The sequence below is a fragment of the Lepisma saccharinum genome, chromosome 29, assembly GCF_977018435.1.
Source record: "Lepisma saccharinum chromosome 29, izLepSacc3.1, whole genome shotgun sequence".
Lineage (NCBI taxonomy): Eukaryota > Metazoa > Arthropoda > Insecta > Zygentoma > Lepismatidae > Lepisma > Lepisma saccharinum.
Window position 1 is genome coordinate 41,248,806 of NC_139257.1, and position 27,007 is coordinate 41,275,812.

At 37.9% G+C, this 27,007-nt stretch overlaps 1 protein-coding gene across 1 annotated transcript in view; it reads left to right on the plus strand.

The window, feature by feature from the left end:
- Positions 1-27,007, plus strand: part of LOC145981608 (nose resistant to fluoxetine protein 6-like) — a 104,540-nt gene that overhangs the window by 43,580 nt on the left and 33,953 nt on the right. Inside the window, exons 2-3 of the mRNA XM_083114976.1 lie at positions 13,562-13,740; positions 22,944-23,125. Of these exons, the coding sequence (XP_082971102.1) occupies positions 13,562-13,740; positions 22,944-23,125 (361 nt within the window). The remainder of the gene's footprint in view (positions 1-13,561; positions 13,741-22,943; positions 23,126-27,007) is intronic.

Below are 27,007 nucleotides of genomic sequence, written 5' to 3' on the forward strand. Positions count from 1 at the left end.
CATCTCTGGTTAGCCCAGGAGAAAGCACCGAATGAACAGTTACAGAAACCTTGCTTCCCTGTTTCATTCAAGAACCCAGTGCCGGATCAACAAGCCGCAAACCCCCGCAATGATTGATTGATTGGCTTGATTTTACTTCGCTTTTTGTGCTAGTTTTGGCTAATTTGCGAAGATGGGAATGATTGACTGATTTAGTTTATTTTACTTCGCGTTTTGTGCCTCTTGGCTAATTTGCGAAGATGGGGATGAGTGATGAAATTGATGAATGGACATTCACAAAAAACCAAGCCCGAGCGGGATTCGAACCCGGGACCCCCGGCGTCGTAGCGCGATGTGCAAACCACTCGGTCACAGGGTCCGGCACGAAGATGGGAATGAGTGATGATAATAATGATAATACATTTTCTTTATTAATCGGTGGAGGGTCAGCTAAGGGCTACTCTGCCACCTAACCCTTGTCAATATGATAATACATATGATATGTGATTAACTGCGTATGAAGCGGTAAGTTGAATGTAAAATAATACACAGAGACAAAAAAATGAAAAAAATACATAGGAATTAGTTGCATTCAAAAATAGTGTAACTAGAAATACAAAAGACAATAGCAATAATACAATTCCATATAGTGAGTGACTTAGACAATAGTAATAATAATACAATAATACAATTCCATATAGTGAGTGAATTGATACCTTCAGTATGTGGTTCCATTAATAGCAAGTCTTTTACTTTACCTTTGAAATTTAATGGGTTGATGATATGATGAATGGACATTCACAAACATTCATACCCAGGCCGGGATTCGAACCCGGGACTCCTGGCGTCGTAACGCGATCTGATAACCACTCCGCCACGGGGGATGAAGAAGCCTTTAGGGGGCCCTTGACATGTGACAATACGTCATTCCAAACCCTTTCTGTTTGGGACACTGCTCATCGTTGCGGTGTGTTTATTATTATTATTCAGTGGTATAAAATGCCTTGGTATGGCAACACCGCCAACCTTTCCAGTTCCGGTCATGCGCCTCTCTCGCAGTCGAAGGTCGGCGCTGAAAGACATCGTTCGGAAACCGCGAACTCCTCTGAAGAGAAAGGTGAAAATCAGGTTGTAATCCTGGGCGCATGAATACGCAACGCCCGCCTTTTTCCGCGACTTTCTTTTTCCTCCGCTCTGACGCTCGAGGCTAAGTTCTCTCCGTTGTGCAACCGCTGTGTCAGAGCCTCCCCGGATAAGGACAAGGCTCCCCCCACCCCCCAGCTGCTTTCCCACTTAATAAGATGTTGCACCTCACACTCTTACATGGTTCTCTGTAATAGCCGTGCGTTAGAAAAGAAAACATTTTAACTTAATTGTCATCAACTGGGAAATGGCTATCCAGGCCCGTAGCTAGAATTGATCTCCAGGGGGGGCTTTGTAAACCAAGTCCATTTTTCAAAAGTTTAACAGTATTAAATGAAGGTAAATTATGTGTGTCGGGGCTCATTAAGTTCAAATATAAAATTTAGAAATATCATACAAATACTACAGTTTCTTCTATATCTTCTAAAACATCTCTTGAAGTTCTAATGATTGCTACTGACACCATCCCTAACTACACATTCCATACTATTTGTGATGATACAGATATTTATATCATGCAAGTTAAAATGTACAATATTCACTTCAATCATAGGCACCCCGGCCTAAGCAATAAAACTCTTCTTAGTTCCCAAAACTTTGGATCTGTTGACATTTGACGCAGATGTTGAAGGAATTTGGATGATGACGTCAAAGTCACAGATTTCTGTCATAAGAGTGACACGTTCTTTAGTCAAAAGAACATGATTTAACTAAAAGAGCAAATAATAGTTCACATGAAATACTCGAAAGCATACACGTGATGTCTCTCAGGGTATGGGGTAATATCTCTCTTCGTTGTTCAAACCAAATAAAAATCAAAGTTAAGTTTGCACTAAGAAAAAGGAAGTCTATTTTACTTCTTTGCAAACTTAATACTTATATGCCTAACATATAATCCATGTCAGTCAAAGAAATTAAACTTCTTATAATTCAACTTGATCATTCTATTCCAAAACCAAGCCCGAACTTTCATGTCAAGACAAAAGACACTCGTAATTGCCATGATAACAGCCCTTACAAGATAAGTATATGCAGGTTAGTCACTATCCTGACATTATCAGTGATAGGTAAATTACAGAAATTGAGATTAAAGAACAATAAACATTTGCACAAGAGAAAAGATTAATTAATAACAATAAATATTAGTGCAATGGGAAAGGACATGTCAAGAGATGCTGCAACAGGGGCAGTGAAGGTACAGATAAAGAAGGCTCCCTATGAAAGAACTTTCTGAAGCCTAGATAGTCTCCTAAACATTTTCCGCTGCTTGGACTTCTGCTCATAAACAAGATGAACGAACGAAGTTTTGAATATAATAATATATTCTGTCTACATTTTCACTCTTCACCTAAAACAAATTAGAATACAAAATAGTTTTACCTAATGTCAAGCTGGCTGAAGCAGTGCCAGGAGGGGCTCAGCCCCCCTCCCTGCCTGTGGCTAACACCGTATTGTTATATAATTCTAATAAAAGGATTTGATTATGCCGTTTCTTCACAATAAATTACGAGGTGCTAATCTGGGATAATGTCAATGACATACAATCTTCCTCCCACCTCAATTGGTCGTTAAGACGACGGTTTGATTTAATTTTTGTCATTTAGCGTCTCCCTTATCGCACAACACTTCAGCAACTTGCGTTCTGACGTCACTAGAGAGAGCTTTTATTTTTAGGTTCAATGCCCAAGTTGTTATGTTAGGTTTAATTGCCTTAGAATAATATAATAAATTTGGAGTGTATTTATTCTAATAGAGCCACTTTCACACCTGGCTTCGAATCGCGGCATGGGCATGAGTGTTGGTGAGTATTTATTCATCAATTTCACCGCATAATCAATCATCCTCATCTTCGCGATTAGCCAAAAGTGGCAGAAAAGCGAAGTAAAATAAACCAAATCAGTCAATCAACTTTCTACCACTTTCCGCTAAGATGAGAACAAATGGTGATTGATTGATTTGGTGTTTCAACTTCACTTTATGCACAGTAAGGCTAATCGGGACTGCACCATTATATGTCTCTACCGGGTATCGAACCGGGACCCCTTGATTACAAGGCGACGGCGCTACCACTCCGCCACCAAGGTAGGTTAACAAGTGGTCTTTCGTGTTGAATACCTGAAAATTTGAACCTAATTGCGTCCATAGGGCCGGTATTGCAAACGGATTTTCGGAACACAGCTCTTTTCCCATTTGCAAAATAATATTTTCTTCACTGCCGGTTCTTTATCGCTGAACAGAGATGGGCGAAATTTTAGTGGATAAATGTTACATGTTTGCTTTATGAGACGAGACAATTATAACTTGACAAGTTTAAAAACAAAACGCTGCAAATAGCTGTTGCGCAACTCGCACCACATTTCCCCACTCCATTCTCCGCAGCGACGTTGGTTCGCAGAATTGCAACCTGGAGGAAGCGGAATGGTCTGAGGATTTTCAACGAAATTTGCATTCACTTTTTCCTGGGCTGTTTTCTACCTGTCGGAGTACAGAAATTCAGCTCATCTTTCGCCAACGACTCTTTCCCTTCTTTTAAAACTTGCCCTCCCCGATGGCGCATTGGTAGCGTCGTCGTCTTGTAATCAAGGGAACCCGGGTTCGATTCCCGGTGGAGGCACATAGTGGTTCGGATCCCACTATAAACTGTACGTGCAGTCCCAATTAGCTTTATTGTGCATAAAGTGGACTTAAAACAACAAATCAATCCAATCCAATTCTTAAAACTTGAGTAACCATCCATTTTGATACTCCCATACGTGGCAACAGCGCAATTCTACCCATCCGCCTATTTTCATGGCAGTGCGTTTATGTGTTTCCACCAGGTATCGAACCCGGGATACCTTGATTACAAAGCGACGACGTTATCACTACGCCACGGTGTTACGACCATTGGACGACTTTTGAAACACTCTGTAGCTTGGTGCTGCTGGTGCTAATGATAGGCTTTCATGTAGGACTAGTGCTAGTTGCAAACTAAGGACAACCATTTAAAGATCGTATGTACTTGTTGAAGTTTAATTACGCCTCTGCTGATATTTTTATATATAATTTAACAAAGTAATAATTATTTTCCCACAATTGACGCATGCGTCACTTCAGATCCAAGAAATGTAATATAAGCTTAGTTCAGCGCTCTCGTGTAAAATAAATACTTCTCCTATATGAAGACATTAGAATGTAGAAACGCTCATGAATGTCGTCGCAGAGCAAGCTGTCCTTTTTCCCACAATTGACGCATGCGCAGCATGCACCGCATGCGTTCCGAGACGCCTCTGCCTAGAGTACGTATTCGATTAACATTTGTACGTTGTTGCAAGCGAGAGAGGCAATATAGTAAAAATCTAATTATCAGGCTAGAGAACAGTCTAGAACGCCAATTGCATAAAATCAGCAAACGATAATATATACAGTTTTTGTTTCCAATCAGTTCAATAGACTGAATCATAAAAAAGTTGGAAATAACTTAGTGACCCGGTTGCTTCTTTTGCGAAGGACAACCGGTTGAAGGCAAAGGGAAACTCCTGTTCTCATTTATAGCTTTATGCGGATAGGTCAATTGTGCAATGTCAAGTGTTTGCTAACATCTCGTTCAAGATTTTTTTGTAGCATGAATGTAATTCCGAACTGTCGTAAGTTCCAATTCCGTAATTCAACGGAATGTTGCACATGCTAAACCAGATAAGCTTCTTCTTTTTTTTTCATTGCTCCTACACAGAATCTTTTCCAATTTCATTCTTGCTCAATCTATCATAGTTCAACTTGCGCTTATCGTCTGAATAAACCTAGACCAACAAGCTATTGAAAGAATCCTTCTTGTTCAGTACATTCAGTTCTGCGTTCGACCAATAATAGCCGCATTGCTCAGATCCAGTGATGTGCGTCTACGCGTAAACAGCGATAGTCTACATTCTACACGTAGACTATTTTATACACGTAGATGACGTAATCTATGTAAACAACAAGGCGAAAGGTGATAACTTAGCAAAGGGCGCCGTGGAATTAAAAGAAAATTATACTGCGTATCAGTATACTCTTTCTTCCAAATTCGAACAATTTCTCACCTAGGAAGAAACCTAATATAGGAAATATTCTAGTGTTTTATGGGGAAAAGACCCCTCTTGCCTCACGACTGCCATCTGTTGTTGTTTTTGCATACTATTTATCTCCTTCAATAGTTTATAACAGAAGAGAAGAGAAATTTTGTTGTAAATAGGATTCTTTTCATTTCGTTAGGAACCAATATAGTTGAAAATGTAACTTTCCTTTCATGAATCCCTTCAAAATGCACTTTAGATTGTCTACGTAGTTTATGAAACTACAACCCAATGTAATCTACTTGTAGATTACGTGTAGACAACGCATGTAGACGTAAACTGTAAAATTTTTATGAGGAAATTCGTTAATAAAACTTACGTAACCAAAGTCCATACAGTTTTTATTATTATTATTATTATTTATTATTTCCATAGGGTTACAATTAAGCCATACGACATTTCATTTTGAACAAAATTCATACAAATAATGACTTGATGCCCTATACAGTAAAAAAAAATATATATGCAAAAGATACATCTAAGGAAAATGTGATGAATTTACATTAGTATATATAGTGTTCTATAGTAGCAATGAAATAAAGAAAGTTTGAGAGTTATACACATTTAGAAGAAAAGAAAGTGTAAAGGTGTGTGGGTTTGGATATGAGTGTGTATGGAATTGCTGTTTGAAGTACAGGGATTAAAATTTTAAAATATATGTGTGTGGGTGGGGGATGGTGAGGAGGGGGGGGGTAGGCACTGAAAATAATATTACTGGAGTTAGAATTTATAGACATGTGAAAGTAGAAGACGACAGAACTGCGCTTTACTGGTACTGAGTTTGATCTTCGTCGGGAGTGAATTCCAGGTTACAGCTGCTAAGTACGAGAAAGACTTCGGACCAAATCTGCTTTTGTTGGGTTTGGGGATTACTAGGTCTCTATGTAAGGACGATCTGGTGTTTCGGGTGCTGAACTCTGAGCGGAGCTTAATCCTATGATGCAATGGAGATGATTTGTTATGTATGCTATGGAATACCTTATTCAAGTAGATGTAATGTATTCTCGAAGTGACTGTAGGTATATTGTAGATCTTGCGCAATTGTTGGGAATTATATTCTTGGGGGTGCATGTGTATGATTCTTAAGCAATTGTTTTGGATAGTTTCAAGTTTCTTCAGATGAGTTATGTTACCGCCAAAAATAAGACTAGCACCATACTCGAATACGGGACGAATAAATGAAAGGTAGAAATGTCTACTCAGATCTATTAAGATATTTACGAATTTTTCGAAATATGTAAATATGGTGATAGATTCTACGAATATAGTTATTTATTTGATAATTAATATTTAGCTGAGGGTCGATAATGATTCCGAGATATTTTAAATGATTGCTCAAAGGTACTCTGGCGTCATTAAGGGTAATATCTATCCTGTTAGCCGGGATTCCCTTACCGGTGTGAAGAACCATGGCCTTCGTCTTTGCAACGTTAAGTTTCAGGTTGTACCACGTTAATACTTTGGGGAATGAGTTTTCCATTTTCTCCTTTACATCCTGGTACGTATCTCCAACATGGACACATACCAATGTGTCACGTGAAAGGTGGAAGGTTGATTAAATGTTTACAATCAGTGGCGGCGATTAGGTTCCAAATCTAGGGGGGGCAAGGTCCAAAAAGTGGGAGGGCAAGGGCAGTTTACTTTCCCTTGGTACATACGGTTTAGAACAGTGCGGGGGCAACAGTGGCAAAAAGGTGCGGGGGGGGGGGCAACTGCCCGCCTCGCCCCCCTAATCGCCGCCACTGTTTACAATTCCATATTCATTTCTGGTTCAAAATTGAAGGATTTCTAATGTAGAGAACCAATATTTTACGTTATCTAAACAGTCATGCTATTGGGCATTGGTGTTTTTCTCATCGTCGCGATAATTTCATCATATCATCACTCATTTGTATCGTCGCGATTAGCCATAAGTGGCAGAAAAAGCGAAGTAAAATCAATCAAACATACAAACGAAATACTGAACCGTTTCCACGCACTTCCCCTGTGAAAACCAAGATTAAAGATGAACGTTTGCGCTACAATTCTTATTTGGAACACTTTCTTCTCAGATGCCTTAATGATAGATGCTTGTGATTGATGAAAGAACACTCAATTTCATCATAACATACATCACACTTTCTCAGCGTCGCGATTAGCCATAAGTGAGCTAGTCTCCTCTTGTTTTCTGTTGGCAGACAGTAGTAAACTTGCTCTATTATCACTAGGGCTCGAAAGTTGAGGAAAAATCCTTTTTTTTTGCCTAGTGTCCGAAGACGAGGCCCAACATAATATATGTTCATTTTGGGTCATTGTAGGCCAGAAAAAGGTGGGTTTTATTTGTCCTTTTTTGCCTTTTTCGTCGGTTTTTGGCTTATTGGTCCTTTTTTAGCCTTTTTTTAGGTCTTAACGGCTTTTTTTTGCAACTTCACCTTCTTTCGACTACGTTTTTACTGCCCATTCTCATTCTCAATTCGAATCATCATCAGTTCATCACCTCTTAAACATCCTTTCTGTAGTAAAGATATAAATATATTTGAACCATCCCTGAAACGAGAGAAAAACATTTTTGGACGACTGAAGCAGGTTCGGTACAAGATCCTCTAATCGTAACTTGCCTGGAAGGTCGCGCTGTAAGTGGCAACTTTCTCTTGTTTTGAAGCTTTCAGCAAGGTGTATACGACCAGACAGGACACGCCTGCAAAGATCTCAAGGTGCCGTGCAGAGGGAGGGGGTGGAGAGGTTAAAACTGAAGTTATTAATTAATTTGGATCACATTTATAAGTCCTTTTTTCCAGTTTTTAGGTCCTTTTTTATATATTTTTGTCTTTTTATAGGTCTTCAACTTCCAAGCCCTAATCTTCACTAAAGCAAAGGCGATCAAAAAACGAACTGTCTAACTCGTCTAAAACATGCGTTTCATATAAGCTATAATTATTGGTTTATATAACGAGTGGCTAGCGACCGCTTTAAGCTGTCAGCAGTGACTTATGATGTCACGTATAAATTGTCCACTGTGTAAAATACGCTGAACAGCACTAAACCCAACCTACCTAACGTATTCAAATGCATATTTCTGTTAGTAGGTTAGGTAAGTGCTGTTATCAAATATCCAAATTGCTATACCTGTCGCTACTTTATATTATCTATAATTTGAATATTTATCTTCACCCTTTTATCTCTCTTAAGTAAATAGAAAAGTTGATCATTACGTAAAATAGATCAAAGGACGAACACAGAATGAAATATTGAAACCAAGTTTTTTTCCCCCTTGAAGAAGTTGCTCGTCCAACTTTGGCGTTTTCATAGCAAATATTATTTACATAACGTAACTGACAAGAACACCGTTACATAAATTACTGTTCTTAATAGTTGATTGAAAGAGCTGGTAATGACGAGAATAGCTGAAAAGACATGACGTGAAGATATGCACAGACGATAAAAAAAACAAATTACTTACACATGCTGTTATTGCGTCATTGAGTCACACATTACTAAAATTTTGCATTTAACATTGTATTTAATTACAGGCCATACGCAGGAAAGATATCAATCAGTACCTATATTATTATGAATTGTAAGGTTATTACATAAGTTGATGGTGTTCTTAAACTGCATTCTTCTTCGATCTATATTATTACAAAAACTTTCCGCATTCTGTATTGAGAATTGTGTCGTAATGTTTACAACTCTTCACTTACAAACTACATTCTAATTACTAATCATTATGAGTAATATAAATCTAAATTCTTGGTTACATGCTTTATATTCTCCGATAACACATCAGTGGTTAATATCATACTTATATGGGTCCATGGCGTCTGAGCCCACCCAATAATTTGTCTTGTTATTATTATTATAATGCAGAAAGTAACTGTTAAGGTAACTTATAGTTAGTTGTAACTTAGTTACTTTTTAACCAAGTAACTGTAACTGTAACTCCGTTTCTCTTTAAACCAAGTAACTATAACTCAGTAACTTTTTGAAACAAGTAACTGTAACTGTACCTCAGTTACTTTTGGAACCAAGTAACTTTAACTCAGTTACTTTACGAACCAAGTAACTAAAACTCAGCTACTTTTGGAACCAAATAACTTTAACTCAGTTACTTTACGAACCAAGTAACTGTAACTCAGTTACTTTTGGAACCAAATAAATTTAACTCAGTTACTTTACGAACCAAGTAACTGTAACTCAGTTACTTTTGGAACCAAATAACTTTAACTCAGTTACTTTACGAACCAAATAACTGTAACTCAGTTACTTTTGGAACCAAATAACTTTAACTCAGTTACTTTTGGAACCAAATAACTTCAACTCAGTTACTTTTTGAAACAAGTAACTGAAACTCAGTTACTTTTGGAACCAAATAATTTAACTCAGTTACTTCACGAACCAAGTAACTGAAACTCAGTTACTTTTGGAACCAAATAACTTTAACTCAGTTACTTTACGAACCAAGTAACTGAAACTCAGTTACTTTTGGAATCAAATAACTTTAACTCAGTTACTTTACGAACCAAGTAACTGTAACTCAGTTACTTTTGGAACCAAATAACTAACTCAGTTACTTTTTGAAACAAGTAACTGTAACTGTACCTCAGCTACTTTTGGTACCAAGTAACTTTAAATCAGTTACTTTTGGAACCAAATAACTTTAACTCAGTTACTTTTGGAATCAAGTAACTGTAACTCATTTACTTTTGGAACCAAATAACTGTAACTCAATTACTTTTTGAAACAAGTAACTGTAACTCAGTTACTTTTGGAACCAAATAACTGTAACTCAATTACTTTTTGAAACAAGTAACTGTAACTGTACCTCAGCTACTTTTGGTACCAAGTAACTTTAACTCAGTTACTTTACGAACCAAGTAACTGTATCTCAGTTACTTTTGGAACAAAATAACTTTAACTCAGTTACTTTACGAACCAAGTAACTGTAACTCAGTTACTTTTGGAACCAAATAACTTTAACTCAGTTACTTTACGAACCAAGTAACTGAAACTCAGTTACCTTTGGAACCAAATAACTTTAACTCAGTTACAGTTGGGAGCTGAGAAGACTGCAAGGCTGAGGAATGCGAAACTGAGCTGCCTGTTGTCGCCGTGTGCAGCCAGCTCGTCTTCCTTTCAGGGTGGCAGCGGCATAAATAAAAAAGGCATGGTACGAACGCATTGCAAATGAATGGAACATATTACATAGTAACAAGTGAAAGCAATACTAATAATGGAATGAGACTTCACAAATCAAAGCAATCTGCTTCCAACGTGACTAAGAAAGTAAGGGTGTGTGCGTGCTTTTTGCGTATTTCCTAGCGTCTTGTTAATGCTTCTTTCCTGGACATGGATCAATTAATTTTAACTTATGCAGGGTAGTACATTTTCTCCCTCGTTTGTATTTACATTTTGGTATGTAGCATCGCTTTTCTGCAACTTTCGGATTATGGAACATGAAGTTGTAATGTCTCGGCCCCACTGATTTATCCACCAACTACGCCCTAACACCCATGGCCGTCCGCAAGGGGGGGCAAGAGGGGGCCACGGCCCTCCCCTGGAAAATGAATGTGTACATAAAAATTATATAAAACACACATAATTTCATTTCAATCACAGTAATTTATGTTAATTATTATAAATTCGTTGAAGAAACATGATAATTTCAGACTGAAACAGTGTTTTTTGAGGGGGCATCATTATTTTAGATGTAAATATGTGTCCTTTGCCCCTCCATGGAAAAAAATTCCTTGCTTGACCCTCCCTGGAAAGAATCCTGCGGACGTCCATGCTAACACCACACACATTTTTTATAAAAGGACAAATTTATGGTCATTTTGGCTCTAAGTATACCTTTTCACACACATAAACACAAACTTACACCCCTCAAATAAAAAATAAATCTGAATAAACCTTTGCTCAACCCCCGAGTCGGCTTTCCCTCTTTTCGTTGCATGTTAATTATATTGGTAGTTAACCTTCAGCGACCCAGTTTGCTAGATATAGTCTGCTCTATACATATGCATTTACTTATACACACACGCCAGAACATTCATTCGATTTTTAAAACAAATTCATTTCGGAATACACGGAAGAAGTGTGAATTCCTATGCCGTTGCTGGTCTTTGAGATGTCCCGTGGCTGACATCATCCGTGGAGGTTCAAGAATGGTTCCGAACTTTTCCGAACGCCAGACTGCACTTCACACTGTAAGTCCCGATTCCATTATCAGATTCTTACCCTTCTCACCCTTTCCTACAGGGACTTCTGCATGTCTGGCAACACTGAAAAATTGAACACCAAGTCGAAGCTTCCCTCCCCACACTACCTCCCCGTTCACCCCCGAACCTCACCCCGCACTGGCAGTCTTCTCAGCTCCCAACTGTACTTTAAGAACCAAGATGCTGAAACTCAGTTACTTTTGGAATCAAATAACTTTAACTCAGTTACTTTGCGAACCAAGTAACTGTAACTCATTTACTTTTGGAACCAAATAACTTTAACTCAGTTACTTTACGAACCAAGTAACTGTAACTCAGTTACTTTTGGAATCAAATAACTTTAACTCAGTTACTTTACGAACCAAGTAACTGTAACTCAGTTACTTTTGAAACCAAATAACTTTAACTCAGTTACTTTACGAACCAAGTAACTGAAACTCAGTTACTTTTGGAATCAAATAACTTTAACTCAGTTACTTTACGAACCAAGTAACTGTAACTCAGTTACTTTTGGAAGCAAATAACTAACTCAGTTACTTTTTGAAACAAGTAACTGTAACTGTACCTCAGCTACTTTTGGTACTAAGTAACTTTAAAACAGTTACTTTACGAACCAAATAACTGAAACTCAGTTACTTTTGGAATCAAGTAACTGTAACTCATTTACTTTTTGATCCAAATAACTGTAACTCAATTACTTTTTGAAACAAGTAACTTTAACTCAGTTACTTTACGAACCAAATAACTTTAACTCAGTTACTTTACGAACCAAAAAACTTTAACTCAGTTACTTTACGAACCAAATAACTTTAACTCAGTTACTTTTGAAACCAATAAACAATAACTCAGTTACTTTTTAAAACAAGTAACTGTAACTGTAAGTCAGTTACTTTTGGAACCAAATAACTTTAACTCAGTTACTTTACGAACCAAGTAACTGAAACTCAGTTACTTTTGGAACCAAATAACTTTAACTCAGTTACTTTTCGAACCAAGTAACTGAAACTCATTTACTTTTGGAACCAAATAACTTTAACTCAGTTACTTTACGAACCAAGTAACTGTAACTCAGTTACTTTTGGAACCAAATAACTTTAACTCAGTTACTTTACGAACCAAATAACTTTAACTCAGTTACTTTTGAAACCAATAAACAATAACTCAGTTACTTTTTAAAACAAGTAACTGTAACTGTAAGTCAGTTACTTTTGGAACCAAATAACTTTAACTCAGTTACTTTACGAACCAAGTAACTGAAACTCAGTTACTTTTGGAACCAAATAACTTTAACTCAGTTACTTTACGAACCAAGTAACTGTAACTCAGTTACTTTTGGAACCAAATAACTTTAACTCAGTTACTTTACGAACCAAGTAACTGTAACTCAGTTACTTTTGGAACCAACTAACTTTAACTCAGTTACTTTTTGAAACAAGTAACTGTAACTGTACCTCAGCTACTTTTGGTACCAAGTAACTTTAACTCAGTTACTTTACGAACCAAGTAACTGAAACTCATTATTTACTTTTGGAATCAGGTAACTGTAACTCATTTACTTTTGGAACCAAATAACTGTAACTCAATTACTTTTTGAAACAAGTAACTGTAACTCAGTTACTTTTGGAACCAAATAACTGTAACTCAATTACTTTTTGAAACAAGTAACTGTAACTCAGTTACTTTACGAAGTAAGTAACTGTAACTCAGTTACTTTACGAAACAAGTAACTGTAACTCAGTTGCTTTACGAACCAAGTAACTGAAACTCAGTTACTTTTGGAACCAAATAACTTTAACTCAGTTACTTCACGAAACAAGTAACTGTAACTCAGTTACTTTTGGTATTGTTAAAATGTTTTTTTTCAATTTATTCTCATACTCAAATATGTTCAAGTAAATTTTTCATAGTGTGATATATTCTGTGAAGCGACTCAATATTTTTTATTCATCTTGTCTGTGGCTTCGAAGAAGAAAAGAAATAAAGCTTGTTATTTCCAGTTCATGACGGCGTATTAATCATTATGCAGTATCAGGTTTGAATAATGGCTTCTTAAAATTTAACAGTTACTTTTTGCACCAATTAACTGTAAGTGTAACTCAGTTTTAAAAAGTAACTTTTCCGAGCGCTGACCTTTAACCCTTTCTCTTGCAGTGGTGGACTCGAGCGGGAGAAAACCGTCGGGATTCTTCTGGGGAAATGACTTCTGGACTGGCTCCAGCCTCCTCTGCAAGTCCCTGAATGGGAATCATTCAGACATGCCTCCTCCGTTCCCAGTGGACTTTCACATCGCCAAAGTGGAACTTAATTTCACCATGGACTCAACGGAGAAGGTGAGAAAGAACTTTTCGTTCCTTGTGCCTTGGACAACTGTCTTCAAGTAAAACCGCTCATAACGGGACGTGAAGTTTCCGTAAAAGTTGAGGAAAGCACAATGAAGTGTTTAAAATGTATTTGGATAGGTTAAGGTACAGTGCCTTGAATAATGTAGTGTGGAAAACAGACGGTTCTGGCCTCTCTGGCAGATTCCACTCAGAAATGATACCGCTAGAGGCGCTGGTGTCGGTACAGGTGCATGCCATTCGTCTGCTTATAATGGAAGTAAATGGAGTTTTCGCTGCAACGTCTGATTCTTTTCCTTGTAACATTTCTTTGTATCAGAAAATTGTTATGATATTTGGTACAGTAGTCGCGAAAATATTAAAGAACATTCTGAACCGTCGATCATGACCTGTCCTTGAGTTTTTTATTAACAATACGGAAGAAAACATAGGTATGCATTGTTACTCGTAACTCGTAATATGACATTTGCCGCGAGAATTAATATTGTGTATGCAAATATTGTAATTGTCACAAGCATTATTTTTATGGAAATTCACACAGACAATACTCGTTTATTTTTCAAGGATCTGCTTTACATCCACTCGCGTGTTGTCTAACTCACCGCCCAAAAACTCGCAAGCGTGAAATATGACACTTTTCGTTTCCCGCTTACTGGAAAAATGTAAACAACGCGTTGGTTGAGTTATATTCACTATGTCTCGACGATATGATCGCCACTGTTTTGTGCCTGGTAGTTCTAGTGGATATCGTTCAAGTAAAGAAAAGGGTATTTGTATATTTACTGTTCCCAAACAAAAAGATAAATTGTATAAGCATACAAAAATAAACTTGTGTACACAATCCAGCGTTCGACGTCCAGCCTCACATTGTGATGTTGCTGCTCGTGTTGCGTTGCACATAAAACGTATTTATGTTATTTTTCTGTGTAAATTAATGCCATTTCGTGACTGCAAATCACTCCACAAATATAACTGTTTCCATCAATTCACTTACCGCCTTTCAAGACAAACAAATCTACATAATATATTCCAAAAACTAACTAAGGCGCATTACTTTCATAAGAAAATTAGCACCTGTACGGATCGCACTGCCATCTATGTTGTCATCGTCTCGGGAACCAGTTTCTTGGGTCACTCCACACTACGTTATTCAAGGCGCTGTAGTTAAGGCACGACTGTAACTTTGCGATCCGTAAGGGCGAATTTTCTTTCAAAATTTCTTCTCCATTCGAAAAACCAAAGTGATATTCCAAAATATGAAAAATTACATGCGCTTAGAATTGCTTCTAGACCATTGATGTGAATTTTCGTGTAGTTTGTTTTCGCTGTTATCTAGGTATTCTCACAAGTTTCGCGACTACATAAGTCTATCAAATTATTGATAATATCTAGGTAACAGTGAAAGCAAACTACTCGAAAATTCACATCAATGGTCTACAAGGAATTCTAAACGCATGTAATTTTTCATATTATGGAATATCACATCGGTTTTTCGAATGGAGAAGAAAATTTTAAAAAAAATTCGCCCTTACGTCGTGCCTTAAGGGGAGAGGATACAGTTACGCACCAATTCTGCATTTATTTGAATATCACCCGAATGAGCACTGCTACAAAAAAAAAAAAAAAAAGAGACACTGGGTGTATCCAAGAGCATGAATTTCTCTCCATGTTGCAAGTGGAAGAGTTTTTTTATGTTGATTACTAATCAAATGGAAGTTTCGACTTTTCAGCTGGTGAAATGCATCTTCAAACTGTCCTCTTCCCGTTGATATATTTTTTTCTATTCCATCGGAAGTTAAACGAATCAAATCATACTCCCATGCTTTTCTCCTTGCCTTCTGGTAGTGTTGCCAAACCTGATGCGCATAAAGGAACTAGATTGCACCTAAAATGTAGTTAAAACTGACTTTCAAGGATTTAGATTTACGAAGGCTGGATAAAGTGCCTCATAGGGTAATGTTAGTTGTCAAAGGGGTGGGGCACTGCTATTATCGTTAACTCTAAATTGCTGACAATTTATTCTTAGTTTTCAACATCTAGATCCGGCGGCATCGCCCATCTCAATAATACACCGATGGTCGTATGAAATCGAAAATAAAGAATTCCCTGATAACAATATTATGTCAATTTCATGTCAAACAAAGAGATAAGAGGGAGTGGGGCGACGCAGCCAATATAACAATATCACGTCACGTATAAAATTAATAATTATGACAAAAGTTGGTCTATGTGGGCCGGAACCAGTGATGACATCATAGTGGGGCACGGGGATGGACGCCCCAGTTCACAGCCGAACGAGTGCACGAAAGAGCAAGATCTGGCTCAAAGAGAGCTAAGTTGGCACACTGCCACGGACGGAAGAGCTTGGGAAGAGTCCAGTGGAAACTGCATCGCATGCCCTTAAGGAGGCAAGTTTTCGGTGTTTCCGAATCGCGAAATAACGCGAATTATGCCATTTTGCAGGCAGAATAAAAACTTTAAGGCAAAAAACACCGAGAAATGTGCGATACAAACTGCGGTTAACACTTCTGTTCAAAGAATGTTACATGAAGCTCTGCGAGTTCTGTTATTTCTAGCAGGTGGTAAATGTTCGATCCAAAACAGATAGTCACGCTTTATTTATTGCAGTTTGGTGGTTTAGTGTTTATTCAGGATGGCTACTCTAGGACCATGATAAAATTCAAGTATAATTTCCGGTTTTCAAGACGAACTTTCCAAGCAGATGTTTTCCCTATTTCAATCTTAAGTATTACCGCTTCTCACCACAACACACAAATATATTAACAGTATAGAGGGTCTATGCGATTCCAATGTATCCAAAAATTCTAAACCAGTTCAATTAAACGATATATATATATATATATATATATATATATGGTAACATTCTCGTAAGGGAAACACAGCTGAAATTTGGTAGTTCATTTAATTTGAATATTCGTACTCACGTATTCTGCATTGAGAAACATTGCTGAAGGTGGCATTTCGCTTATTTCAGGGAAATAAGCTCTATTAGCGACATATCGAGTAAGTTTTGTTCGTTTCTTTTTGCCTTTTGTAACACGCAACATGGCGGTCACAGTTTCACTACCGTACTCGGCATGCAGTGTTTCCACCCCACTCCACCCAAAAATTCCTACGTAGCCCCACAAACCGGGTGGCCGCGGTGGCTCAGTCGGTAACGCGTCTGACTACCATGCTAAAGGTCCCGGGTTCGATCCCCGGCCGGTTCAAATCCGGGAACTTTTCTAACGATGGAAGCGGCTCCGGCGCCCACCCAGCGTCGAATAACATGGGTACCTGGGGGAAACCCTGGGGGGTAAAGGCGGTCAGGGCGAGATGCTGATCATATCACCCCCACTCACGACCGGATCAAGAAAGTGTGGGGCGTTACCCCCACACCCCCTATACGCCTTCATGGCGTGGTGCCTTGCACAGGGGAACACTTTACCTTTTTTTATCTTTTTTACCCCACAAACCATTGACGCATAGCCCCACGAACCATTTCCGGTAAGGTTAGGTTAGGTAGGGTCACAATAGGTTACAATAGTTAAAAATTGGTTTCGAAAAAAATATGCGTAGCCCCACACACCATTCTCGCATAGCCCCACGAACCATTGACACATAGCCCCACAAACCATTTGTGGAAACGTATCTTCTTCAGTTACAAAAACACGTGTTTGGAAACACTGACCGGGATTGACCGGAATTACGTCATCACACACAGGCTACATCCACCTGGAAGTAAATGGATGCAAGAGCTTTCGTGCATCGGTCACACATTTATATCGAAAAATAGATGATTTACCGGCAAAATTCAATGAACCATGCGAGAAAACACTTCCCAGAACTTCCAGAACTATAAAGAAACTGCATTCGGCAAGTAAATTCTCCTGTAAATTTGAAGAAATCCGTTTGTCCGATACGAGAAATTTACCATATAGGTATATATATATATATATATATATATATATATATATATATAATATTTAATTTAAGGAGTTTTCATTTGCCATTTCGCACACACAGACTAGAAATACATCTACAAACACAAGTCACAAATGTCCTAATCTACGAAAAAACGTTAATTGTACAAGAATTTCAAACTCAAATTTACCGAATCAACTACAAGATATGTTGCAATAATCTTCCGTCTTTCAGATAGATTGTTCTCCAAAAGACACTAACAAAGTAAACGGACTGAGAGAATCTGTTTTACTTTTCACACAGCATTATTTTCCTTCCTCGATAAAAAATAGAGCCAAACTAAGAAAAATTTGCCTCGGGGCGTTAACAAATATGTACAAATTCAATGGGATTTGGATTTTAAAAAGTTGCAATTTTTACGTCTACGGAAAAAAATTCAAGCAGAATTCACGCATAATTCCCGGAATTCAAGGAATTCCCGGTGAGTAGCCACCCTGTTATTGTATAAAGTAAAATACTTTTCCAAATGCAAGAAATTTTGTCATTTATCACAAAGGTAAGCCTTACATTAACGTTTTCTGTCATTAAAACTTTGTATCAATTTTCCCGAACTAAAGAAAAGTGAATGTCTTAAGCATAGAAGAAAGAGTAAAAAAGCTACCGATTTTAATTAATAATACCGAATTTTGCCCTAAACCGGGCAAAATTACACCGCATGGAAACAATAACAACATCAATATTTACGGAAATATAAACCGAAAATTTTCCGTCCCTACTCACAGCTAGTCGTAAAGCTCAACCAAGATGAGAAGAACCCAGGCAAACCCGCGAACTAAAGTGGACAGTCAATTGTTTTCTCCTCTTGCTTGTGGTCCAGTGTTGCCATATGTACAACTCCCCTCCCTTGTTGCTCCGTGTCAAAAAATGCACCAACGTTAAATAGATTGGTTTATTTTACTTTGTTTTTTGCAATTTTTGGTTAATCGCGAAGATGATCAGTGATGATATGATGAAATTGATGAAGGGACATCATGCCCAGGTTGGGATTCGAACCATGAGCCTCTGGCGTTGTAGCTGTGTCTGTGTTAACCACTACACCACGGAGGTCGGCCGTTAAATATTAAGTCTCTGTTTTCGCTGTGTACGATTATCCCGTTCAAGATGCAAATACTTGGCACTGAATAAAGGCTGCAATTTCGGCAACGCAAGGGTAGGATTGGCTGGTAAACTGCAGGGGCCAGTCAAGTATCTGAGCGACGCTCGCTGAGCAAGAAATTCGCTCGTTGAGCAGCCAGATCATTTACTTGACGCTGTTTGTTCATTGATCAAAATATCAGTGCCTTTGAATAATCTGTGATGAATGTGGCTGCGTCGAGTCGACAAGATTTCGGTGCTTGTTAATTATGGAAATAGAATAGTTGATGTGAACAAAACTGTCGAAATTTTCATTTTCACACCCTTGCACAACTTTCCAAAACTACGGTGTATATTTAGTATTTATTATTTGGAATAAACAACACTTTCATTTTAATACAATTACAAAAACTGGAATGTTACATCACCTTCTGTTATTTGAACTTCTTCTCTAATTACACTATATAGCAAGACGTTCATATAAATAATTCCTCATTGGTCGCCCGCCACTCCGCCATCCTCATACAGTTTTCCTCTTCTTCCCTTTGCCTCACAAGATCGAGACACAAACACGCTATATTATGTGGCTCAAACAGTGATGTGCGTCTACGCGTAAACAACGATAGTCTATATTCTACACGTAGACTATTTTATACACGTAGATGACGTAATCTATGTAAACAACATGGCGAGAGGTGATAACTCAGCAAAGGGCGCCATGGAATTAAAAGAAAATTATACTGCGTATCAGTTGCTGATGCGTGAAGAGAACTTTTCATACTCTTTCTTCCAAATTCGAACAATTTCTCACCTAGGAAGAAACCTAATATAGGAAATATTCTGTTGTTTTATGGGGAAAAGACTAATGTTGCCTCACGACTGCCATCTGTTGTTGTTTTTTGCATACTATTTATCTTCTTCCATAGTTGATAATAGAAGAGATGAGAAATTTTGTTGTAAATAGGATTCTTTTCATTTCGTTAGCAACCAATATAGTTGAAAATGTCACTTTCCTTTCATGAAACCCTTGAAAATTAATTTTAATGCACTTTAGATTGTCTACGTAGTCTATGTAAACTACAACTCAATGTAATCTACGCGTAGATTACGTGTAGACAACGCATGTAGACGTAAACTTATAGTCTACGGCACATCACTGGGCTCAAACCTGTGGCGAGGAAGGTTCAAGTTCGCTCAGTGATCAAGTGAGCCGCGCTCGCGGGCCGTCAAGTAGCTGAGCAATCACGTTGCTCGCTGAGCGTTCAGATACTTGACGCGCCACGGATTGCATCGTCCACACTCCCTTCGCTCGCGTACAATTGAAAATTTGACGACAGGGTTTTCTCATGTTGGTAAAGCGTACTTGCTTTTTCTCCATCAGTTTAATACAATAAGCCGGTGATGCTATTGTAAAATAATTGTTAACGACAATGTAGAAAACTATAATCTCTTTTGTACACAAATGTTCTTGTAGTTGCATAGTTTTCATATTTGTTAAGTTATCGCTCGGTATATCCTTTTTTTTTTTTATATATAGAACTGGATTGATTTGGTTCATTTTACTTCGCTTTTCCGCCACTTTTGACTAATCGCGAAGATGAGGATGACTGATGATGAAGCGACACTCACAATGAATACCCATGCCCAGGCTGGGATTCGAACCCGGGACCTGTGGCGTCGTAGGCCGGTGCGTTGACCACTTTGCCACGGCGGCAGGCGCATTCATGCTGATATAGCACCCACCACGTTCATAGTAGATACATCTATAAGTAATATATGTATTAATACAGTAAAACCTCATTAATCCGGTTCCCGATAAGCCGGACTTTGCTTAATCCGGACAGGCAAAAGGCAAAACAAAAGAAAGCAGAATGCAAGGTTTTAAATGTGGCTAGAAGTCAACAAGAGAACTTCCCAAAGAAAAGGCAGTCAACCACTGATGAAATTCTGTTTCCCCGCAGACTTTTTACTGTAGTGTATAGTGTATTTAGGACTATGGCCTTTAAATACACCATAACAAACGTGTTTTGTTGCTATAAACTAAGTTTTAATGCACTTTCTACTGTTCTTTTAGGCTATTTAAGTTAATCTGGACTTTCGTTTAACCGATCAACTTATCCCCCATTAGTCCGGATTAACGAGGTTTTACTGTATTAACATTTCTATAATTCAATTGATATATATTTTTTTAGCATTGCACAGATTTACTATTGTCGAAGTATCTTATACATACAGTATGTGCAAGAAGTCCCTGTAAAGTAAAGTAAAGTGTTCCCCTGTGCATAGCACCACGCCATGAAGGCGTATAGGGGGTGTGGGGGTAACGCCCCACACTTCCTTGATCCGGTCGTGAGTGGGGTGATGTGATCAGCATCACGCCCCTGACCGCCTTTACCCCCCAGGGTTTCCCCCAGGTACCCATGTTATTCGACGCTGGGTGGGCGCCGGGGCCGCTTCCACCGTTAGAAAAGTTCCCGGATTTGAACCGGCCGGAGATTGAACCCGGGACCTTGAGCATGGTAGTCAGACGCGTTACCGAGTGAGCCACCGCGGCCACTGTACCCCTACTGATATGATAGGATATAGTTACAGTGCTGAGTAACGGCTAGTGACATTTGTGGGGATACTATGGCAAACAATATACTGTATCGTAATGTAAAGTTTCCAAGTATGTTATAATGTAAATAAAATAGTGGAGACTGTACAATTACCTTAGGTTTGCCAAGTTTTTTCGAGTGCGTGTGGATAAATGAGTGTGTGTGTGTTTATATGTACAGAGCATTCCCTGACATTCGCTACGAGACTCGGCGGCAAGCTGCCCGGCATCAGCGCTTGTCTTTTCCGTCGAACGGGTCCGCGACGGTCGGTAGAGTCGGCTATTAAAATTACAGTTTTCATATTGTGTACTAACCTTGACTACAGAAGGTGTTGAAAATGATGTCCCTCTGCTGCAACACATTCCTGGCATCTCCGAAGGAAATTGGCATTTACACGTGCAAGTTCGACTACTGTAAGTCCCGTACAATACTCTCTTTTAACTCAGGGATGGTGTGCGGATTGTCTTTGTATACTTTATTTCCCCATTTTTCTTTCCACTTTTATTCAGAACTGACCCTGTTACTCTAAACTTTTTTATGAGGTTTAATATAAGCGAATGTCGCGGACCCGTTTACCGGGAAAGACAAGCGCTGATGCCGGGCCGCTTGTCGCCGAGTCTCGTAGCAAATATCAGGGAATGCTATGTATATATGTACAGTCACGGCAATAAAAATGTGTTATGTGTTCCCCAGGGGCCCCTCCCACTCCTGGAATTCGACACTGTTCATTTAAAGATACAAGAAAGCCGAAAGTTTGTTACTCCTATTGTTAAGAACAGAAATAAAGTTCATTTAGTTAGTGTTCGACCATAATAATCAAAGTAACATTGAGTGTAAAATACAGGAATAAGGTTATATTCTACCATTTCATCCAAAGCACAAATGGTTCCACAGTTTTCAAAATTCTAATAATTACAGTTGTAGGTGAGATGTCACACAACAGACTTTATGAAAGAAAAAAAAACTAACATTTAAAGCCTTTTCTTGAACGAGACGTGCAAAAATTAATATCAAAATGCATTCAGATACTAACTGCATAAAATGCAAAGTAAAGAATTGAAAATATTTGTGCTGGTATTGACTCGCTTGGTAGATCGAGTGATAATTATTATTATTATTTCGAATTAAATCTATTTTTGTTAGTTTATAATATTTATTATTGTGTAATAACATGTATAACCATGGTAATAATATTTACTATTTATCTACTATTCAACTGTTATCATTTGCCCGAGCCCCCGCAAAAATTTCTGGCGACGGCTATGGTGTTTGCCCTTTCCATACGGCGTAAAGTGCAAAATTTCAATGCCAGCTTCTACCAACGCCGTAAAGTTAGGCAACACACACAACGCCTTGCAGGATATAGGTGTCCCATCTTTATTGCCTGTGACTGTACGTACGTATGTATGTACCCCGCCATATGTTACTCGTGACTCTGTATCTCCCTAATAGGTAAACGATGCAAATAGTTGCAATTAATTGTAATGAGATTCACTTGTGACGTTAATTAAAACTTGTCGTTTCCATTTACCGTTCCAGAGTCACGTTATCAGTGTAGGAGTTTGCTTGCCAAAGCCCTGCAGCTCAGAAGATGTGATGGAGATCATCGACTTGTCCACCGACAAGTCCCTCTCTCTTCCGAGGACCGTGCAGATTCTCCGCGTGAGATCGCTACATGGAGAGTTCTCTCTGTGGACTGATCCCACATTCATTATCATTGCGTAAGTTGCTCTAAATCTTATCAAGAAACAAAGGGTATTTGCATTATTTCTTAACATTTTGAAGAAAACACTCAAGCTAGACATAAAACAAAAAGGCCTCTCAGATGGCGTAGTGGTAACGTCGTCGCCTTGTAATCAAGGTATCAAACTATAGGTCCAGTCCCGATTAGCATATCTGTGCATAAAGTGGACTTAAAACATAAATTCAAACTCTAAAGCTGACAAATTAGATACTACATTAGTTTCAGTCATAAGCAATGGAAGGATACAATCTATGTCAACTATTGTGTTAATGCTTTTATAGTTAGTGTTAATAATAATAATAATAATAATGTGTATTTAATTACTCTCAAAATAAAATTGGATTTCTTGGATATACAGCGTGTCCCGCTTATACGTATAATAAAATAAAAAATCACAACTTTTTTATTTACCAATATTTTTTGTCCAAACTTTGTACAAACATGTAACAACTCAGAATATTTTTTTTACAAATCAAGAAAACTAGGGCACTTCCACATGTGAACCGTTAGTGGCACGGCAAATGTCAAACGGGTTGTCAGCCTCAAGCCACACGTTTTGAAGCATGTGCGGGGTAATGTTGCTTACTGCAACCACAATTCTTTCACGCAAGTCTTGCAAATCTCTAACCGGTGTACAGTAAACTTTGTCCTTAACACACCCCCACAACAAAAAATCACACACAGTGAGGTCTGGCGACCGTGGAGGCCATTCAATAAAATTCGAGCCTCTTCCTTTCCATTTTCCATTGAAATGCTCGTCCAGGAAGTCTCGAACGAGATTTGAGAAATGAACCGGTTTCGCGTAACTGTTTTTCTCATTTCTTTATTGAAATGTACGATGGAACTACTTCTTTAGCACCCAAACCACAACGTGCACGCAATCGTCTCTGCGCAAGTGTCACAGACTTCACTTCAGACAATGTTAAAACACAAAACACCTTTTCTTGTGGCGACCACATGACGAATGGTTACTGAGAAACTGATAATATCAGTTTTCAAGACATTCTGACTACTGCGCATGCGCAACTACCACTGAATGTGTTGCTAAAAATAAATTCTGAGCCATTCTTTAAAATGAAACAACAATCACATCATTCTGACAGTTTGTTTAGAAGTTATGCATTTTTCTTATATTATACGTATAAGCGGGACACGCTGTGTATATACACACACACACTAGGGCTGAACCTATACGGATGCCGATGTATGGGTATTGAACGATATCTCCCGTATCGGTAGGAATTTATTTACCGATATCTGCCGATATTTTCCCTGCACTTTGGTCTTTCACGGGGTCCGCAAAAATGCTCTGCAACACTTTCCCAGAGATTAATTATTCTGGTAATTATGCAAAATTTGAAGTTTATTTTTTAAAAAAAAAATTGCTCCAGTTTTGTGCGAAAAGAGAGAATTTTGTGATAACATAATATGTAATTTAGTATTCTGGAGCAATTCTCAAATATTTTAAAGCAAACCTTTTGGTAAATTGATGCATATAATTGGTTTTGATGGACTGATTGATTTGATGTTTTAAGTCCGCTTTATGCACAGAAAGGCTAATCGGGACTGAACCTACAGTTTAAAGTGGGATCTAAACCACTAGGTGCCTCCTCCGGGGCATATAATTGGAGTGCAACATTTACACACTAACGTTACTCTCCGTACAATGTACATTGCTTGCATTGTACAATTATTTATCTCTAAAATGCGATAAAAACTTTCATAATAAAAACAGACTTGTTTCACAGTTAAGTTACTATGTTACAACAATGCAACGCTGACAAGATCCATTGTATAACTGATTCATTTTTGTTAAAAAAAAAAAAAAAAAAACATTGTTGGGCCAATGCATGAGTTCCGGGTGTGACAATCACACGCTTCAAATCTAAATATTTTGTGAACAAAGACTCATCCAAATCATCATTATAGTTTCAGAATGATGACATTGTTAGTGTCCTGAAGAGTGAGCTCTGTGAACAACGTTGCTTTTGGGCAATTCAAGAACAACGGGAGTTCCGGGTGTGACTCACATGGCGGTAAAAGCTTCACCTACCATCACAAAACTTAAAAGCTCTGTGTATTTTTACAACTTTTTTTATCCATCATATTTTTGGGGGGAAAATGTAGATTACAACCTTTCAACTCATGTCTTTTATTCCAGGTAACACATTTTTATTTTTACTGTTCTTAATTCTTTAAAAAAGCTCCGGTGTGACCTATGTGAATACCTCATTAATTAACTCCATTAATACCATATTACTTACCTAATACTTTAACTGGACAATATCAAAGGGGAAAAGAACTTCCTCAACTCATACATTTTAATAATAACAAAATTTATTTGTGAAAATTACAAATTTATTGAGCATTATACACTCAATTCTTAAAGTAAAAATACAACCTTTATGACATTTTCCAGTTCTCTTTGTTAATCTGTATTCTTAAAGCAATTCAAGGACATGTAAATATCAAATTAGTAACTATTTAGTATCCCGCACTAAGCTGAAGCTTAAGTTTAATGTTGTTTAAATAGTATTTGGACTAATTTTACTTTTTGAGTGGTAGGACCACTTTGTCATGGATTGGACCTGATGAAGGGAGCGTGTGTTCTCCTGAAACCTCACAACAAAAACTGTGTTTTTATGTTTGTAATAACCGTAGACTACAAGAGAAATAATATTTATTTATTTATTTCGCCCTTTTTTACCTGGCGAAGTTAAGTTTGTGGGGGTCTTCTCAGCCACTTAACCAGGATTGCATCTACAGTTTTCATTGATATAAGATATACAAAGAATACAACGAATAATAAATAGGAAAATAAATATAAACACAAGAAAGTAAACACACAAAAAACTAAACTTAAACAAAGACATACATGCGCGTCTCATTCCATAAATATTCTGGCAATACAGTAAAACTTCGTTAATCCGGACTTGTGGGTAAGTTGACCGGTTTAACGAAAATCCGGATTAACTGAAATAATCTAAAAGAACAGTAGAAAGTGCATTAAAACTCCATTTATAGCAACAAAACACATTTATTATGGTGTATTTAAAGGGCATAGGCCTAAATACACTAGTACAGTACAAAGTCTGAGGAAAACAGAATTTCATCAGTGGTTGACTGCCTTTTCTTTGGGAAGTTCTCTTGTTGACTTCTAGCCACATTTAAAACCTTGCATTCTGCTTTCTTTTGTTTTGCCTTTTGCCTGTCCGGATTAAGCAAAGTTCGGCTTATCGGGGTACGGATTAACGAGGTTTTACTGTATTGGATTTTAGAGGTTGACCGATATCAAAATATTTTCTGCAGTTGATATGCATATTAGAGTTAAGTTGGTGGGTTGCTTGATAGGAAATATCTTATTTGGCTCTGAAAAATATATATTGTGAATATATGTCTAATTTTTACAATTTTCAAATATCGCTATTGTTGGAAATCGGCGAGAGTATCGGTATCGACTCAGCCCTAAACTAATATCTATCTTCATTACGCCTGAAGTACTTCTTACCCGACTGCGTATTGGACACAGCCGTCTAACGCATGGTCACTGCAAGGGTTGAACCCTCCGATGTGTCGTGTTTGTAATGTTGTTTTAAGTATTCGGCATATTGTTATTGAATGTGCCGACTTTGCTATCCTCAGACAGACTGTTAATCTTCCCAGCTGTTTGTCATCCCTGTTGGCTGATGACATTGTTTTAACATTTTATTTTTTTTAGGTTCTTGCGAAGAGCTGGTGTCTTCCACCGTCTGTGAGGAAGCTTCTAATACATTCTGACTTTTTAATGTGTTGTGCTTGTTTTGTGCAGATCTATTTACAACCTTGCACTTTTAAAATTTTCAAAGGGACTTTTTACACC